We start from the raw sequence: 19462 nt of genomic DNA on the forward strand, positions 1-19462 counted from the left end.
CGGGTTATGTATTGGAGATTCCAAATCTGCTTTCCTGGAAGTTACTAACAGGACCCTAGTACATTAAGGATTATAGTGCCAAACCTAGAGAACTAAGTCCAACTTCTCAGTGATTCTGCACAATCCCTGCACACCATATCATTGGGCAATGGACAAACAGAAGTCCTAGCTGGCAGGAAAACACACAAAAGTACAATGTGGCAAGTCATTTGAGGACAATAGTACTAGCTATTTTACAAGTTCAGTCTAAAGGTAATGCCACTCTGGAGTATGTGGCCTCCCCATTCCATATAGCTATGAAAACACGCTTTTCAACATAACCTTCAAGAAAAGCAAATGTTAAAAAATGGCAAAGCTTTGCTCAAACCTAACATCTGTAGATGTATTCACAGGGTTCGTTTGCATGTACCTTTTCATACATGATTAGTCATTAACCTACTCAGATTAATTCTGTCATATTTACATCTACCAGAACAGCAGCACCTGTCCACTTTTATGCTGCAGCATGAGACATGTTCCAGGATTTATTTTACTTCACTGGAGAAGAATGCCCAGTTGCAAATCTGGAAACATACACTAGTAATCAGTGTCAGAGATGCCTATGCCACCTAACCAAAGGAGGAGATCCAGACATGGTGGCTCAGGCCACCACTAGAAGAAAAGGAAGGGTGGGGAGAGGAGGCTTCCCACTGAATCAGTTGACATCTCCCTGCCCCAATTCTGCTGGTAAGTTTTTACTCTCTTTTTATTCCCTTGGGCATACTTCTTAGGAGCAAACGTAATATAGACAAGAAGCATGCCCCAACAGTAGGATTTGATGAAACACTGTCAAGAGTGTTTCTCTTGACAGTAATAATCAAATGCTCTCCCTTTACTGTGGCTGACATCCCGACTAACGCAGTGTGGCCATTCCAAACACAAGCACCCATCCAATTCCCAAAGCACAAGACACTCTTGCGCACGAGTGAAAATTATTTTGGTGCTTGCGCATACTCAAGAACAGTGTTCCCACTAACAGGGATTCCCAGATGTGTTCACTGCAACTCCCAGCATCCCCAGCTGCAGTGGCCTTTGGCTGGAGATTCTGGGAATTGTAATCAACAACATCTGGGAATTCCTGTGAGGGGGAACTTCTGAAACACCCTCAACTTATGTGTTTCGGTTCTGGGAGCTTCCAGATCACAGGCAAGCTCTGAAAATATTTGCACTTTGGGACTAGTGCAGTGTGGGCATTGATATTAGGAGTATGAGCACCCAGGCTACATTAGTCAGGATGTCGGCCTGTGTGTTCTTCATAATGCTCAGAACTTCTGTGCACACTAAGATCCATCTTACAGATTACCACTTCACCAAGTCCAATTCCTGTGGCACGTGAGTAATTTGGTAGTGGGAAGACCACCTGTATGACATGATTACTTTCAGAATTAGTGCCACCATGGAGTGTGGGGTCTCCCCACTGCATCATTACCAGGGCAGTGTGGATAGCAGCCTTGCAGATAGAGCAACCATTCACAACCAGGGGATGCTGGGAGTTATAACAATAAATTGCAGCTGGGAGTGATGAGAGTTGTAGTCCAACAGCAGCTGGAGAGCCTCAAGTTGGCCACCCCTGCACAAGGGCACCATTTGATCTGACTATAGATCTGAACACACACACACACACCCCTTGTTGATTGTTTGATTACTTCACAGAAGGGGTTAATATCCCCCCCAAAAAAGTATCATCCAACACACACACACACACACACCTTGTTGATTGTTTGATTACTTCACAGAAGGGGTTAATATCCCCCCCCCAAAAGTATCATCCAACTCTTCCCCCTCACATAAGAGAAATATACTACCTGTTCCACATGACATGCTGCCGAAGCACTCTTTTTCTAAGTACAGTATAGCCATTAACCATTTAAACAACACTTCAAAGCAGAAGCTTTCCTCAGACTTGTCCTCAGTGAACAATACTTCACTTATAATGCTCCATATGAGAAGCAAACTTAACCTCTCACAACTTGGGCTGACTATGTAGAATTCTTATTAGACTGCTGTGACTATTTCTTTTGGCACCATTTCATAAAATATTTAATTTCACTCCCCAGATATTCAACATTTTTTCCAGCAAGATTACTAGGTAATGCCATAGCATGGCTATCCTAATTATTGCATTATCAGAGATGAAATTAAAAGTTTTCCTACAGCTTTGGAACAATGAAAATTATTCACAGCTACTGTAGAAACTGCTACTTTAGCTTTTGCATAACTGAATATTTTCCAGAAGCAATATTGCAGGCAGGCCGGCAGGCCTTACCATTTTTGTTTGGCACAAGCCAAGAAAACATGCTTGTCCTACAATGAGCTCCAGAAATAGTAGTTCCTCTTTTTCAGCCCTCCTACTCCTCCTCACATCCCCACCCTCCTATCATCCAGATCTTGTGAGTTAGTTTGACTAGGCTATAAGATGTGTCATCTAAAAGGCACTTCAGCACAGCAGTGTACTCCCTGAAACCCCGCCCTTCCTCCACAGCACAGAAAAAATCACATGGCAGACTCAGAAAAGTAGGTAAAAGGTTACGCTGATGCACAACACACCACTAGACTACAAAAGATCATTTTGTCTTTCACACTCTAGACTACAGATTCTGTTTCAGTGTCCCAGCTCGTATTAAAAATGAAAGCACCATGAAAAACTATAAAACATTTTGAATGAATTGCACATTCAAAAGGCATAATAGTCTAAAAGGAAGATGAAAGTTCATTGTTTTTAGACACAAACTAACCCAGCAAATTTGATCTTCTCCAATCTATAAAAGTATAAAATTAACACATACGGTTTCATGGTTTTTACTTGAGCAACACTGCAAATTATATGGATGAGGGTTTTTTTTAAAATGTACACACTGAAAATACTTCTCAAAAGGAAACTATATTATAACTAAACCACTGGAAGCTCCATTGCATTTAAGTACAAAAGTTAGCACACACACACAGAGCTTAGGGAGCACCATGTGTTTCTTCCTGGCCTTTGGGATCAACATAGGGAGAAGCCCACACTCTCCCTGAGCTCCTACTGGAGTTTTATAGGGTAATACTGGCATGTGGGAGGAGCTGCAACATCGTTCTGCAGAACTTCCACAAGTAACTTTTAGATGATGATGATGATGATAAGAAGACTTCCCCTTCTCCTGACTACTTATTTGCTGAATTCAGGATTATAGTGATATTGAGCAGCCCAATCCTAACTATCTCTACTCAGCAGTAATGCCCACTATTTCAAAGGGATTTACAGTACTCCCATGTAAGTGCACACAGCAATAAAGCCTTTGTCGTCTAGGTATTTAAATTGTTTTAAGGGATTGTATATTGTTATTTTTTTGTTTGATGCTTTGACTGTATTTCTAAAAAAAAAAAAATCAACGACAATAACTCAAAGTCGAGAGATTTGAAATGGGAAGTATCTAGATTAAAAAGGAAAACTATCAACCCGAAGTCTAATCATTAAGAAGTCTTAGTAGGCCCTTCCTACAATTTACCAGATGACTATTGACAGCTTCAAAGTTCTGACAATCTAATATTTCTGTTTAAACTGTTGTCCAAGTTAGGAAGCATATGAACTTTAAATGTTGCAAGTTAAAGGCTCCCAGCACTTGTTGTCCCAACAGACAATACCTTAAAAATACTCAGGCTATGTTGTATTTTAACTCCATAACTGGGGGAGGATTCTTCTTCTCAGACTATCCATCCTCAAGCTCACATCTCTCTAATTACAGTTCACATAAACAGAAAATGCTACAAGCCTCTAGGCAGCTTACACCCACATGCTAATCACAAATTTTAATTGTTTTAAAATTGTGAATTGTTTGTGTTTTTATTCTGTGAAAGGGTTTTAATTGTTTTTATTTTATATTGTAATTTGGATTACGTACACTGCCTAGAGATGTATATACCAAGCGGTATATAAATAAATAAAATTCAACTCAAATACTATAAAATCTACACCACCCTTTCTGTAAAAAATATTTTATGTTTTAAAATATTCACAAGGAAATGCCAGTGTAGAGAAGAGAGGAAACAGATACATAGAAACACTGAAGCTAGAAGAATACATGCATGCTTAATCTGTTATAGCCATCCAGATGGTGAAATTCCCCCTAAACACAGCCTAACAGATGCATTATTTGTGATATTTGTTGTGTGTGCCATTTGACATCCCAAGTACAGGTGGCCCTCGTTATCCACAGTGGTTCAGTTCTTGGCTACAACTATGGATAATGAGGGCTTGAGAATGGGAATTGAGAGGTTAGGTTCCTGGAGGTCAAAAAAGCCCCCCCCGGCTTTAAAATGCAGAAATAAGAGCAATAATGTACCATGCCATGCTCTCCAGGTTCCCAGCAATGCCCACCCCCTCCAATTCTGCCACTTTTCTGTGAAAAATTGTGGGAATGTTTGTTTATTTTACAAAAGGGTAGGGATGTACACGAACTGGTTTGTCTACTCCCGGGAGGTAGTGGGGACCTTTAAGGAGCAGGGAGAGTGCCCCGCCGCTTTCCCCCCTCTGATTTCCCCCAAAATTGTTGCTGTGGAGCTGCAGCATACTTCCCTGCAGCCCTGGTCAGCATTGTACCGGAAGTGGCCGGTGTGCATGCGTGTGCGTGCCATACGCATGTGCGTTGGCCAGTTCTGGTATGATGTTGACCAGGGCTGCAGGGAGGTATGCTGTAGCCCTGAAGCAACGATTTTGGGGAGAGTGCCAGCAGGGGAAAAGCGGTGGGGCACGTAAGGGCACCCTCCGTGCCCCTTAAAGGCTCCCCCCACCTCTGAACCGGCTCAAACACCGGACTTCTGAACCGGTTCGACACTTCACAAAAGGAGCGCTGAACCAGTTCATGCACATCCTTAAGAAAGAGCCACAAAATGGCTCCATTCAGCAAAATGGTGGCTGGAAATTATTTCGGAAGTCATTTCTAGCCACTTAGGAACTGCGGATAGCCAGATTTCAACTATTTTTAGATCCGCAGATAATGAGGTCGGTATACATGGCCCAACGTGAAACTGTGGGTGCCAGAACTGTGGATAATGAGGGCCACTTGTACCCCAAAGTAGAAAGCGTCTTCAAAGGTATGAATAATGTCTAGGATTAGTATCACTTCTTTCCTCCTCAGTGTTATAAAGTAACTTTATCCCTTCCCACTTGATGTTGATAACAGCATGGATGCTGCATGTTGCCCACCTATCTTAACACAACTGTGCACTTATGGTCCTTTTCCAACAATCCACTGTTGTAGTCATATCTCTCTACACGAGTGGGCACTGCCTCCTCAAATACTATTTGTTTTTTCCACTTACAAGAGGATCAAATGACATTTTTCTTGACTTCAAAAGGCTTCTGGTAGAGTTTGTAAAATTTTATTCTTGACTATTGGAGTGGATTTAATATATAATGCCATAAAATATATAATACCCCCTCAGAAAGAACTTTAATTCACTTTTGCAAAGATGCACTAGTCTCTCATTCTCTCAAGTTTTCAAGCTCACATGAACAGATTCCCACAACTATGAATTTTGATTCTACATCCTAGTGATTAATATTACAAGTTGCACTGAACTTCATTGTGCCTTGATTTCTTTTAGATAGGTTTTCCCCATAATCAGTAGGGATGTGCAGGGAACCGGCGGAGGCCAGTTTGATGGCGGGGTGTGTGTGCAGCTTTAAGGGCACAATGATCCTCCCCCACCCTTAAACCTGCACCTCCCCACCGTCGAACTGGCAGAACCACACACTGTTCGAACCGGTTCCATGCACATCCCTAATAATCAGTCCTTCATTTCCCAAATAAGAGGTGGCCAGGACTCAGGCATGCTTAAGAGTGCACAACACCAACCTAAAAACTCTTAGCTTTTAATGCCAGATATATGGGGACTAGTTGCAGTGACTGGGTGGTGAGAGGGGAAAAGGAGCCAGCCCGTGACCAAAAGATACTCCCTTCTGATTACTTTACCTGCTCTAGATCATCTGCTCCTGGCTTAAATTGAGAATTGTTAATATATCAAGGAATATATCAAACTAAAGAAGAATTCTACTCCAAACCCACTTTGAAATGGGAATGTCTAATGTGTAATGTGTAATGTTCACAATCTGCCTCTGCTCCAATTTAGGACAAAGCTTCATGACTCACACATTTGAAACCTCCTAATGATTATGATACCCATTGATCCTTAATTTATGTCATCTGAATACAAGGAGAAAGAGCATGGCTTGAAAGTCAGGAGCAGAAATAAGAACTGAGGCATTTGGGGAACTGGCTGTATGTCAACACAACACATGGGACTACAGTCACTTTTTACTTTGCCTACAGAGAAATACTTCCTAAAAACTGCAGGCCACAAAAGCAGTGTAGCATATGCCTAGTAAAGAATTCTAACAAGTACTAGACACACTTTCCAGTTAAGATTTAACGAAGGATTCTGGTTCTACTTCACCTAACTATTCCAGTTATACAAGAACTACCACATGGTTTCGAGCAATTTACCCCAAATGCACAGGGCCATGATCAGGGTCAACTGTTGCATGAAGCTTTAGAAGCTGCTCACAAGAGCTGAGTAAGAAGCCTTTTTTTAAAACCACAGCTAAATTACATGGTCACATACATATATATATATACTTCCTTAAACTCAAATTTTGCACGTCATATATTTCCTCAGCATCAAAAGTTGCTTTACAAGTCCCTGTAAGTTCAAGCTCTTCTCAGCAATCTACACAGCTGCAAGCACCAGGTTTTGTGTGCAAACTGCTTAAAAGGCATAGATTTACCACTACACAATGCCCAGAGATGGTGTATTAATTTCCTGATCCCACTCTACATCCTCATACCTCCATTGCTTTCAGATGGTTTAAAATCAAGTTACACATTCACAAGAAATGAACTAGAGCTGCCTCTGGTAGAGTCTTTTAGAAAGACAGGATATGAATTGTGAAAAATAAATAGATTACCAGTTAAATCAATTAAAGCTTGCAACTCTTTGGGAGAATGATACATTTCAACAGGCTAAAGCATCTATAATCTATAAGCAGATAATATTTCTCCTAGTTGAGTAAAATGCACGTTTCCCAGTAAATAGATTGGCACTAATAGCAGAAAGGGTGTGTAGGGGAAGAAGAGAGTTGCACAGGTGGGATGTGCCAAGGACTGCCTGAAGCGGGGGGGGGGGGGGAGAGAAGAAACAAAACGGGGGAAAAACCAAAACAGATTTGTCATAGATGGCATTGAATCAGCTGGACAGAGTCAGCGCTCCTCTGAGGGAAACGCCTGTTTTCATTCATGCTTCTCCTCTTGGAACTCGTGCAAGGGGAGCGAGAGGGGAGCGGGAGAGGGGGGAGCCCACTCCTTTCTTCAGAGGAACTGCGGGGGGCGGGGGCACACCATGAAGCTTCGTGCGCTGAAGATTCCCCCCTAAGATGTCTTAGTTCCTTGTTAAGAGCAACGAAGGAGCAGACAAGGAAGGAGCTGGCATGAGAACAGAGTCGTGCACACGTTGTCCTCTAGACAGCCCTCGTCGAGAGCGCGGAACACGCGCCTGGAGGCATGCGCCCCGCCCCCCCCCCCGCGAGCACCTGCCACAGCCCTTCATGCAATGCCTCCTTACACGCCATGCCAGGCAAACCCCTCTCCACGCTACCTTTTACCGGGACACTGCCTGCGTGCACCTCCCCAGGAGGAGGAGCGGGGGAGAAGAACGGAAAGGCACAGGGGACGGGCAAGGAGGTGCCACTTACGGCGGTTCTGCGAGGAGAGAGAGGGGCGAGGTCCAGGGCTCCTCCGCGGGCGAATGCGAAGGAGAAGCAGAGGAGAAATGCGAAGGGAGCCCGCGCGCACTGCAGCTCCCTGGAGTGCCGCGGCTACCGGCTGGTTCCGGATTGGCCGACCTGCCAGCAGAGGGGGCAGGGCCAGGAGGGGCGGTGGCTAGAGGAGAGGGAAGACAGAGAGCCGCGCGGCGTCACTGGGCCGCAGGAGGAGGTTGGGCTGCTGGGGTGGGCCGAGCGTGCGGTCTAGCAAGGAGAAAACCAAGGAGAAGGCGCGGCGGAGGCGCGCTCTGGGATGGGCGGAGCCTGCCAGCCAGGCAACTAAGCAATTGCTGTGGCCGCCGCCACCTCCTCCTGCTGCTTCTCCTCCTCCTTCTTCACCTCTCAGCCCGGCACTGACAGAGCCGCCCCCGCTGAAAAAAGGAGGAAGCTTCTCCTTATCAACTCCGCGCAGCGTTAGAAGAGGGTGGCTGTTCTCTGAAGCGTGGATATAGAGGGAGGCTTCTGCTAGATGGGACGGAGCTGTTCCCGAGGCGTGGATCTGCTGCTCTAGGAGTTCTATGAAAGGGAGACGCCCGAGCACTTTTCGCGGCACACTGCTGCAGCGGCGGAGGAAACGGCACCGGGGAAAGTTCTGTCTTTGAGCTTCACGTCTATGAAAAGCACGGGGAGTTCGCTCTGGAAGATGCCTGGTCTGCACCCCGATGGAGGAGGCCCTCGGCTAGCGGGAGGACACAGGCTTTGACATGAAAGGGGCAAAGGAATCCGTATAGGTGAAAGGCTCACGGAAGTGCATTGAATGTACAATCGGAATTGAGCCTCTGCTCTGGCAGCACTACAGAATGACTGCTCCAGGATGGCAACTTTTCAATAGTACTTAATATGACGACGAATATTTATATACCACTTTTCAACAAAGTTCTCAAAGCGGCTTACATAGATAAATGTAAATAAAATAAAATAAAAATGGCTCCCTGTCCCCAAAGGGCTCACAATCTTAAAAAAACAGATACCAACAGCAGCCACGGAAGGGATGCTGTACTGGGGCTGGATAGGGCCAGTTGCTCTCCCCCTGCTCAATAAAGAGAATAACCACTTTGCTTAGGTAGCAGGGTGCCTCTTTGCTCAGTAGGTGCAAACAGGTGCTTCTTTGCTCAGGTAGCAGGGAATTAATTAATTAATTAATTAAGGGTTCCCATGTTGGCAGTCAGGACAGATGCAGCTTTGTCCAAGGCAGCAATTCATTTACTTTATCTGTATGTTGGGAAATGTAGTTGGGAGGTCCTGGAAGCCAAATTTAGGCTGCTAGGTAGCAGACTGAAGTCCAGCACTCCAAGGATCATGTTCTCTGAAGTGCTACGTGTTCCATGTGCAGGTCAGCGAGACAGACAGAGTTGAGAGGTCTCAATGTGTGGATGAGATGGTCATGACAGGAGGAGGCTTTTAGATTTGTTAGGCACTGGGATACATTTTGGGGCAAGCAAAGCCTGTACAAAAAGGACAGGCTCCACTTGAACCGAGATGGAACCAGACTGCTGGCGATTGAAATCAAAAAGGTTGCAGAGCAGCTTTTAAAATGACGCCTGGGGAATAGCCAGCAAGAGCTGGGCATCTGGTTCAGCTGATGCCATCCCTTTAGGTATGAGGGTGTAAAAGATTCAGATAAAACAGAATGGGACAGAGCAGAACCACATAAAATGCAGACAGAAGGCTGTGCTAGCTGGTCAAAGAGATCAAACAGCTAAAAGACAGCATACACCAGGTAAGAGATTCAGCATATACGAATACGACGTGTATTTATATACCGCTTTTCAACCAGAGTTCCCAAAGCACTTTACATACAGAAATTAATTAATTAATTAAATGGCTTATATGCCAATACCAGAAGCCTCTGAGCCAAGATGGGCAAGCTGGAGTGCTTGGTTGGTTTCTAAAGAAAAAGTAGATATACTGGACGTAACAGAAACATGGTGGGACAGTGAAAACCAGTGGGGCACTGTTATCCCTCCAAGTCGCCCCTCCCTGTCCTGTCTATAGAGTTTATAGAAAGGACAGGGAGGGGTGACTTGAGGGTGGAGTAGCACTGTATGTTAAAGAAAGGATAGAATCTAACAAGCTAGAAAACCTAGGAGGTCCGGAGTCCTCCACAGAAACTCTGTGGGTAATACAAGGTCTGAGAGGACATGTGATACTGGGGACATGCTATCGCCCTCCAGATCAAAACACTGACAGTGACTGGGAGTAGCAGAGGGAAATCAGGGAGGCGTCAAGGAGAGACAGAACAGCAATAATGTGTGGTTTCAAATTACCCACACACAGACTGAGTAAATTCACAGTTGGGTAATGACAAAGACTGACACCAAATTTCTAGATACACTGAATGACTGTGCCCTAGAACAGTTGGTCTTGGAAACAACCAGAGAGAAGGTGTCCTTGGACTTAATCCTGAGTGGCACCCCAGGACCTGCTGCGAGATGTTGGTGCTGTGGAACCTTTAGGGAACATGACCATAGCACGATCAAATTCAGCATACATGCGGGGAGAGAATCACCATGGAAGTCTAACACAGATACTTTGAATTTCAGAAGAGGAAACTTCTCTAAAATGAGGAATTTGATGATAAGAAAACTGAAAGGGAAAATCAGGAGAGTCACTTTCTCCAGAATGCATGGAGTTTACTTAAAACCACAATACTAACTGTAGAAGCCAAGTTAGAATGGCTAACAGATAAAGTCAAGGAAGCTGTAAAGGGGAAGAAGACTTCCTTCAGAAATTGGAAGGCCTGCTCAAATGAAGAGAACAGAAAGGAACACAAACTCTGGCAAAAGAAATGCAACGTGACAATAAGGCAAAAAGAGTGTTTGAGGGACATTTAGCTAAAAGCATCAAGGGGAATAACAAAAACTTTTTCAAATACATCAGAAGCAAGAAACGTGCCAAGGAGGTGCTTGGTATCTGGAGGGTAAGATTGACAGGTTGTTTTAAAAGGTAGGATGATTTGTTGGGTTTTCTAGTGGAAACTACAGTGGAAACAACTGCTGTGGAAAGGCTAGGCCTTTCAGATCACACTGTCTTTGTTTTGAACTGGTAATCCCAAAATATAGCTTCTGTGTATGTAAGTCATTGTTGTACATGGAGTAAAATATATTCCAGCTCAGGGTCATAATGACCTGGCACCTTAAAAGACCAACACATTTATTGTAGCATAAGCTTTCATGCTCACTTTATCAGATGTATGAAATGCTAGCCACAGTTAGCAAGTTCATTTGTGGGTACAGAGAAAATGTTAAACAGTAGTGTTGGGAAATGCAAGAGGCCTAAGTCCTATTCAGACATTATGTCTCCATGTACAATCTGTGTACAGTGTATGCATGTACAGATCTGTACATACATACAGTTATTCATATGTTAAGTTGAACACAGATACAGCAGTACACTTCCTGTCTGTAGCCTGCATTTCTCTGAGCCAGAGCCAGCCCAGGTTCAACTTTTTAAATGAATGCATGTGCAGTCATTCACACACAAAGATGTGTGTGTGTACAAACAACATATATACAACCTACCCTCTATAGAGGGTTCTAGTCCAGCCCTGGTTTGTTTTGTTTGTTTAGCATACTTGTATACCACCCAAAACGCAAGTCTCTGGGTGGTTTACAACAAAATAATAATAGCTATTGCTAAAATAATAAAAACTATTAAAAGGTTAAAACATTACAACAATTTAAAATTTAAAAGGTTAGAACTATTAAAAATCAAAACAACATATAATTAAAAGCCTGGGTGAACAAATGTGTCTTGACTGCCTTTTTTAAAGTTGTAAGAGATGGGGAGGCTCTTATTTCAGCAGGAAGTGTGTTCCAAAGCCTCGGGGCAGCAATGTTCAGATCTTATGTTTCACTTGTGTCCATCCACATGTACAGATAGATACTTTATTTTGGTCTTAACCCAGCAAAGTAACACAGAGTCCACTTGTACGTATTTTTGTGTGAATGACCGAACATGTGTTCATTTTAAACGATAACCTAAGTATAGACCACCTGAAATGCAGGTCATTGATAGGAAGTGTACTAATATGCATTATGTTTAACACATGTAGAATCTCAAAGTGCTGGCATTATTCACAAGTTACATCAACATATGTTGATGTAACTTGTGAATAATGCCAGCACTTTGAGATTCTACATGTGTTAAACATAATGTGTGAATAAGAACTACTATTCTATGTACATCTTAAATTTGTATAAGTACAGTGATAATGCACAACAGTAATTGGTTAGAGCATTGACCTTGGCCCAAAGAGAGCTAGAGATGAATACCTTCTTAGCCTTTAATATATTCTCATTTTCAGACTTCCTTGGTCTTTCCAGATGGCAATAAATTGCCCAATGCTGAAAACTTCTGTGCAACGTCAAAGCACTATCTTACTAACCATACACCTGCTCCAATAGACTTCTGCACCTATTCCTGTCTATATCTAACTTTCTGACCATACACAGATCAGAGACCTTGTGTGATTTTTATTTATTTATTTTATTTTTATACCACCCCATCCAAAGGCTCTGGGTGGTGCACATGTTTTGCAACACCACCTGCCAGCTGGCACTTGCATTCTGAAAAGAACTTTTCAATACTGCTTTTGTGGTTACTGCTGGTTTTTCTCAGAATGCAAGTGCTGGCTGGCAGGTGGCACTGCAAAAATCACACAGGGGATCTGATCAGCATGTGTCCAAAGAGTAAGATCCCAATGGGAAGCAGCATAGAATCCTGTAGTATACCGTGTGTACAGTCAGTAAGACAGCACTTTGAACTTGTGCAGTTCATTGCCATCTGTAAGGACCCTTTGTCACAGCTAGGGGTGTGCAGAACTGGTTCAGATCGAACCTGGTTGACTGAAAGTGGCCCAGTTTGACCAGTTCAAGCTCAAAACAGACAGACCCCTCAAAAAGGGGGCTGATCTGAGTTTGAATTGAACGGGGCCCAGTTCAAATTGAACCAGTTCAGACCAGTTCAGGATGCTTATAAATGGGAATCCATTTACTTGCAGTCTAGATCTCACAACCTTGCTAGTGTGTCTTGAATTTTAGAATTTGGACAATTTTAATAGGAAATGAGATGCTTTGTGACAAACATAAAGAGATCTGTAATATCTAAGGGGAAAACTTGAGTTTTGAGGAAGTATATTTTGAAGAAAATAAAATAATAATTTTTTAAAAGCTGTGCATGCATCCCATAGAAGTAGCTAGATTGCTAGTGCTATTAGTTTAGATTTATCACTATAATATGAACTGCATGGACACAATGCAACAGACATTAGCTGTACCTGATCCCCATAAGCAGTACTATTTCTGGTAGTCATGACTGTTTAATTCAAACATTTGCAGGACTATTATTTTTATGTCAACTTGACTTTTAAAATAGTGTGCCCATCACCCTCTACATATACTGGAGGGTATGTTTTGGACACGTACATTTTCCTTGGGAATCTATGATTAAAGCAGACGTAGTATGGATTTTGTCATCCACTACTACTTTCAAGGTTTGTTATAATTTGTTTCATCCTAGCAACAATTATGCACTGAGGTTGAGTTCAATGGCCTGCCTTCTTAGCACAATTCTTACATTTTGTAAGAATTGTTTATTTATTTATTTATTTACATTTATATCCCACTCTTCCTCCAAGGAGCCCAGAGCAGTGTACTACATACTTAAGTTTCTCCTCACAACAACCCTGTGAAGTAGGTTAGGCTGAGAGAGAAGTGACTGGCCCAGAGTCACCCAGCAAGTATCATGGCTGAATGGGGATTTGAACTCGGGTCTCCCCGGTCCTAGTCCAGCACTCTAACCACTATACCACGCTGGCTCTTATTAGTCCACAATAAAGTATGACTTCAGTTATCCCATGTATGCAGACAAGCATTGATGATGATGATGATGATTAATAATAACCATCAATCATTCTCTGCAACCCTGCAGTGATGTAGATAGGCTATACCTCCCTCGCAGCTCAGGTGGAAGAGGAATGCTGCAAGTCCATCAAACAGTAGAGGAGGAGAAAAGAGGCATTGAAGAATATATCAAGGACAGTGAAGAAGATGCACTTAAAATGGTCAATAACAAGAAACTATTCAACACCAATGAAACAAAGCAGGCCTACAAGAAAGAACAAGTCAAGAACCGAGCAGAAAAATGGAAAAATAAGCCACTGCATGGTCAATATTTGCACAATATAAGTGGAAAATCAGACATCACTAAGACCTGGCAATGGCTTAAGAATGGCAACTTGAAGAAAGAAACAGAGGTTTTAATATTGGCTGCACAAGAACAGGCACTAAGAACAAATGCAATAAGAGCAAAAGTCAAAAAATCAACAACAAACAGCAAGTGCCGCCTTTGTAAAGAAGGAGATGAAACAGTGGACCACCTAATCAGCTGTTGTAAAAAGATCGCACAGACTGACTACAAACAAAGGCATGACAAGGTAGCAGGGATGATACTCTGGAACATCTGCAAAAAGTACAAGCTACCTGTAGTCAAAGATTGGTGGGACCATAAAATTGAAAAGGTTGTAGAAAATGAAGATGCAAAAATATTATGGGACTTCCGACTACAAACAGACAAACATCTGCCAATACACCAGATATAACTGTAGTCGAGAAGAAAGAAAAACAAGTTAAAATAATCAACATAGCAATACCAGGGGATAGCAGAACAGAAGAAAAAGAAATAGAAAAAATCACAAAATACAAAGATCTACAAATTGAAATTGAAAGGCTGTGGCAGAAGAAGACCAAAATAATCCCAGTAGTAATTGGCACCCTAGGTGCAATTCCAAAAGGCCTTGAAGAGCACCTCAGTACTATAGGGGCCACAGAAATCACCATCAGCCAATTACAAAAAACAACTTTACTGGGAACAGCCTATATTCTGCAACGATATCTATAATAATAACAACATTGATAATAAAATTCAGCCATCTCAGGTCATTGGGAAGGACCCGATGTCTAGATAAAACAAACCAGTCAATAACACCTGTTTGACTGTGTAAACAAGAAATAATAAACTTTGTTAGCCACCCCATAACAAATTGTTCTTTGGGCGGCTCACAACACAACAATGAAGTGTCCACATTAGTAAAAGCAATCAGTTTAATGTGGATAGAGGTTTCATCTTGGGTTACTTTATATGTCAGATGTTTTCAGATAATGTTCATTCATTCTGTCTTCTAAGCAGACAGGTGTTTCTCTTGTTCAACTGGTTAAAATGACACAATGATGTCATACTTATTAAACAAGGTTTTCTTCACATTTTCCTGTCTTATCTTGCAACAGGCAATTGCAGTTCGATATAAGGATGTTACCATAGTGAAGCACCTTCTGGTAACCTTTTTGAAAACTAGACTGGTATTAACTGAACTGTAACACTTGCTCAAGAATGTAGGTCAAAGGTACTGGAATTGTTCTGTGTACTTACTCATCTACTTATGTTAATAGGTTTTTCTATAAATCTGTCAATATGCAAAAACAGTCCATGCTGTTTAATGAGGTTACAGGGTAATGCTAGAGCTATCATACATGAAATACAGATGAAAAGAGAGTTAAAAATTAAAATCACACAATGTGAGTTAGTTGTCAAGACAGCAAAATGTACGCCTGGGCAAATATCACAAAGGCCACTCAGAGTGGCTTTTCTTGTTAAAATCTAAAGCATACCACTCGGAAGCCATAGAACCTTGTTTAACTTAGTCCTTAGGCTGTATCATAAACCTAGAAATTTGCAGGTCTTGTTTTTGTGTAGGCCACAGGCTGCAATGCTTCTGTATTAGATCACGTCTCTACCATGTTCTTAGTAAAGTGTGCCCTAGGTGCTGCAGGGGTTGTTAACTCCTTATTTCAAAAATTCTGGTACCCTAGCACAAAGGGTTAAAAAGAAAATTAAAGCACCTTTGGCATTTCATGTGACAAAGTTACACTGAAGTTAGTAATGCCAACAATGTACTCTGACTCCTTTCCAAACAGAAAAGGAAAATGGCAGGCAGTAGCTGCAGTTTGCTACTTTCCAAAGCTTCTTTTCAACAAAACCTTTGCTTGTTGTAAATGTCATCACAATTCTAAAGAAATCAGGTTGAATTTTTTCCCCTTTGCCGAAAAGATATCACTTTTGAGACAAGGGCAGTCTCTGAACTATAACCTAGATGAAGGTAATGACAAATAAAATCCTTATTAGTGAAAGCTGTGGCTAATGTTGTAGCCAAATCCTGTTAGCCACTGCCAGCTTTTTAAGAATGCTGGGAAGCAACCCATAAATAATATGTAGTAGAATCAATAATAAGCCAGTCTGGATTAAAATGAATTTACTGGGGTTTACTTCCATATAACTCTGCAGAGGATTTTAGCTTAGCTATATGTAGGGTTCACCAGTTAAATAATTTAGAGCAACCAAAGCATTTTCACGAAATAGGTTTTCCAAAACCAGTTGACCACGATCTGTATCCTGTAAATGTGAAAGAAGTCTCATTCCTAGTTGTGTCAGATTGTCCTGAACAGAATCCGCTCCCTCCCATTGCCAGCTACTTGCATACATGGGGTTGCTTATTTTGCTAGATCACTACTCTTATGCTCACTGGCCAAGATATGCATCAGACTATTTTTTAAAACATATGTGGGGTGACGCAGTGGTTAATTTACTTAATTTACCTTTAATTGGTTCTATGGGGATTGTGAGCTTGCGGCCCTTAGTTTATTATACAAGACAAGTAGGGTTCAACTACCTATTAGTAGTCACTCTGTCTGGAGGACACTTACTTGTGTTGTGGTATCTGGTAGCACATGCCATTCACTCTGCAAAATTTCTTCACTATGACTGATCCACTGACTCACCACAACTAACTCTTATCCTTCTGGCTTCATTAGGACTTCCAAGTTTGGAAGTTTCTTCACCTAGTAGGAAATAATTAATTGATCGATTGATTTTCACTCTCTTGTTTCCCCGACTAGTTTTGGAAAGCTGAATGACTCATTTCACATGGCAAAGGGCAAAATGGATAAAGATTACATGTCTACAAATTGTAGACATGATTAAGAAACAAAAAACCAAGAAAGTACCAGACAGATTTCTAGTAGTATATTTTGAAACATTTCTCTATGTTTAGGGAAACTTTCTAACTAAAATAGCTAGAGGGGAAATTATTAGAATTTTCAATGCAATGTTACGTGAAGAGCAAATGGAATAATGGAGAGAAGGCCTATCCCTGAGTAGCTACCAGACATAAGAACAGCCCTGCTGGATCAGGCCCAAGGCCTGTCTAGACCAGCACAGTATTTGACACAGTGGCCCACCAGATGCCTCTGAGAAGCCCACAGACAGAGGTGAGGGCATGCTCCCTCTCTTTCTTGCTGTTGCTCCCCTGAGCATCTTGTCTCTAAATGGATGGAGGCATTTGAATGGGAGACTTGATGCGTGAGCACTGTCAGAGATTCCCCTCAGGGGATAGAGCCACTCTGGGAAGAGCATCTAGGTTCCAAGTTCCCTCCCTGGCATCTCCAAGATAGGGCTGAGAGAGACCCCTGCCTGAAACCTTGGAGATGCCGCTGCCAGACTGGGTAGACAATACTGAGCGAGATGGACCAATAGTATGACTCAGTATATGGCAGCGTCCTATGTTCCTATGACCTATAGACACCAGACTAGTAGCCTATGTTCCTATGACCTATAGACACCAGACTAATAGCCTTTCCCTACTATATTGTGATTATAAATGTTTTGCTGCCATATTGGCAAAGAGACTGAGCCAAATAATCCTTTTAAAATGAATTGAGATTTGTGCACAGATTCGAAGCATATATTGAGCACCTTTAAAAGTGAGGAGAGTAGGTCTGTACCTGCTCTTCCATTGCTCCATACAGCTTCCTGCTGCTGTGCCCCACACCAAACACCCCTCATGTGCAGTGCTGTGTTGGCATGCACATGACTGACGCACATGCGTGGAGGCCATGTACACGCCGCTAAGCGAGGGGTGCTGGGAGGTGTGCCGTCGCAGCAAGAAGCTGTGTGGAGCAGTGTTGGAGCAAGTACAGACCTGCTCTCCTCACTTTTAAAGGTGCCTAATCTGTGGTTAGAATCTGTGCATGAATCTCGATTCATGCACATCCCTAGATGGAGGATAGCAACCATATATATCATTCGTAGGAGAAAAAAATGAGATAATTGACCCAAATAAAGAAGATATTCAAACAAAAGGATGCTAAGTTGGATGATCTGGTCACATCTTTCATGACAGTCAGCAACCATTTCATTGAGAGTAGAACTGACTTTATTGTTCATGAAGTTTCATAGCAATTGAGAAGAGTTTCAAGTAGTGTTTTAAAGAAGTGTTTCTCAGTTGTTTCCTATGTTGCATTTTGAAGATGAGATGGTTAGACCTGAGTATATATACAAAAAGCCAGCATGGTGTAGTGGTTAGAGTGTGGGACTAGGACCGGGAAGACCCGAGTTCAAATCCCCATTCAGCCATGAGACTTGCTGGGTGACTCTGGGCCAGTCACTTCTCTCTCAGCCTAACCTACTTTACAAGGTTGTTGTGAAAGAGAAACTCAAGTATGTAGTACACCGCTCTGGGCTCCTTGGAGGAAGAGTGGGATATAAAATTAAAATAAATAAAAATGAGTTTTTGCATGTATGGCTTCTGGCATATCTGAAGTACAAAATGTGGAAGAAGTTTGATGAGTCTGTGGACCGGCTATATATATACAATCAAGTAATTCTTGAGAGGGATTACTGCATGTATGAAGAACTAGGAATAACCACCTTCATTCTACAGAATATAACCTGGAAAATTGCTATTTGCCACACAAAGCTAATGACTTGTGCTTTAGGACTCCTTTTCATGTTACACAGTGCCAAACATATATTTGCCACAATATGTGCATCCCCTATGCGGGTACCTGTATGATATACGCAACCGGAAAAATATGTTCCATGCACATGCTATGGTTTTACAAGTATATGTAAAATGTTTTGTGTGTATCTGTTAAAATGTAATGTGCAGAGTGGCAGTGAATAATTGTTCTTCAATCTGGAAACCTAAAATGTGTAGTTCTTACACAGTCACTACTGCCATCTGTTGGAGGGTATTGTAACTAAATTACCAGAATGTGTCACTCAAACATAGCTAGGGTGGGGAAAAACTTGACATGAAAATATGAAATTTTGAATTTGTTTTTAGCTCTTGTATATTAAATATTTGCTAGTGACAGCTCCTATTTCAGCATGCTATCTGGAGGATGGATCCCGAAATCCTACCACTGTGCAGTCCCTGTTCACCCAAACTGTCTCCTCAAAGGCTCTCTTCTGATAACAACTATTATGTGATTGATTGCAAAGCAGTAAGTAGACATTTGTCATGATACTAACTTCAGCTGAAATCACATGTGCATTTTAAGTGTTTTAATGTTCAGGACTCTTTCCCTTCATTTAGTGTGCATTACCGCCATTCATAAGTTGTTATTTTCCCACTTTAAATGTCCCTCCAGCTCATATGGGAGAAGTGACTCCTGTACTCTTCTCCCATATAAGCTGGAAGGTGTATGGTGACATTTAAAGTGGAAAAATTTAAATGTCAAGTTGAGCCCCGCTCAAACCAAGCCAGCTCGCACACCCCTAATACAGAAT

General features: G+C 42.1%; 2 protein-coding genes across 3 annotated transcripts in view; one reads left to right on the forward strand and one right to left on the reverse strand.

Moving 5' to 3' along the window:
* Positions 1-7972, reverse strand: part of CPT1A (carnitine palmitoyltransferase 1A) — a 72089-nt gene extending 64117 nt beyond the window's left edge. The window contains exon 1 of one of the 2 annotated variants that reach the window (XM_053289830.1): positions 7769-7972. The gene's annotated coding sequence lies outside the window, so the exon portion shown is untranslated. The remainder of the gene's footprint in view (positions 1-7768) is intronic. The other variant, XM_053289833.1, reaches the window with a different exon arrangement.
* Positions 7973-10257: 2285 nt separating this feature from the next.
* LOC128340177 (uncharacterized) lies at positions 10258-15097 on the forward strand. Its single transcript, XM_053285019.1, has 2 exons — positions 10258-10783; positions 13769-15097. Exons 1-2 carry the CDS (start codon positions 10626-10628, stop codon positions 14436-14438), a joined length of 828 nt encoding a protein of 275 aa, XP_053140994.1. The 5' UTR covers positions 10258-10625; the 3' UTR covers positions 14439-15097.
* The last annotated feature ends 4365 nt before the right edge of the window (positions 15098-19462 follow it).

The sequence above is a fragment of the Hemicordylus capensis genome, chromosome 1 (genome assembly GCF_027244095.1).
Source record: "Hemicordylus capensis ecotype Gifberg chromosome 1, rHemCap1.1.pri, whole genome shotgun sequence".
NCBI classification, from domain to species: domain Eukaryota; kingdom Metazoa; phylum Chordata; class Lepidosauria; order Squamata; family Cordylidae; genus Hemicordylus; species Hemicordylus capensis.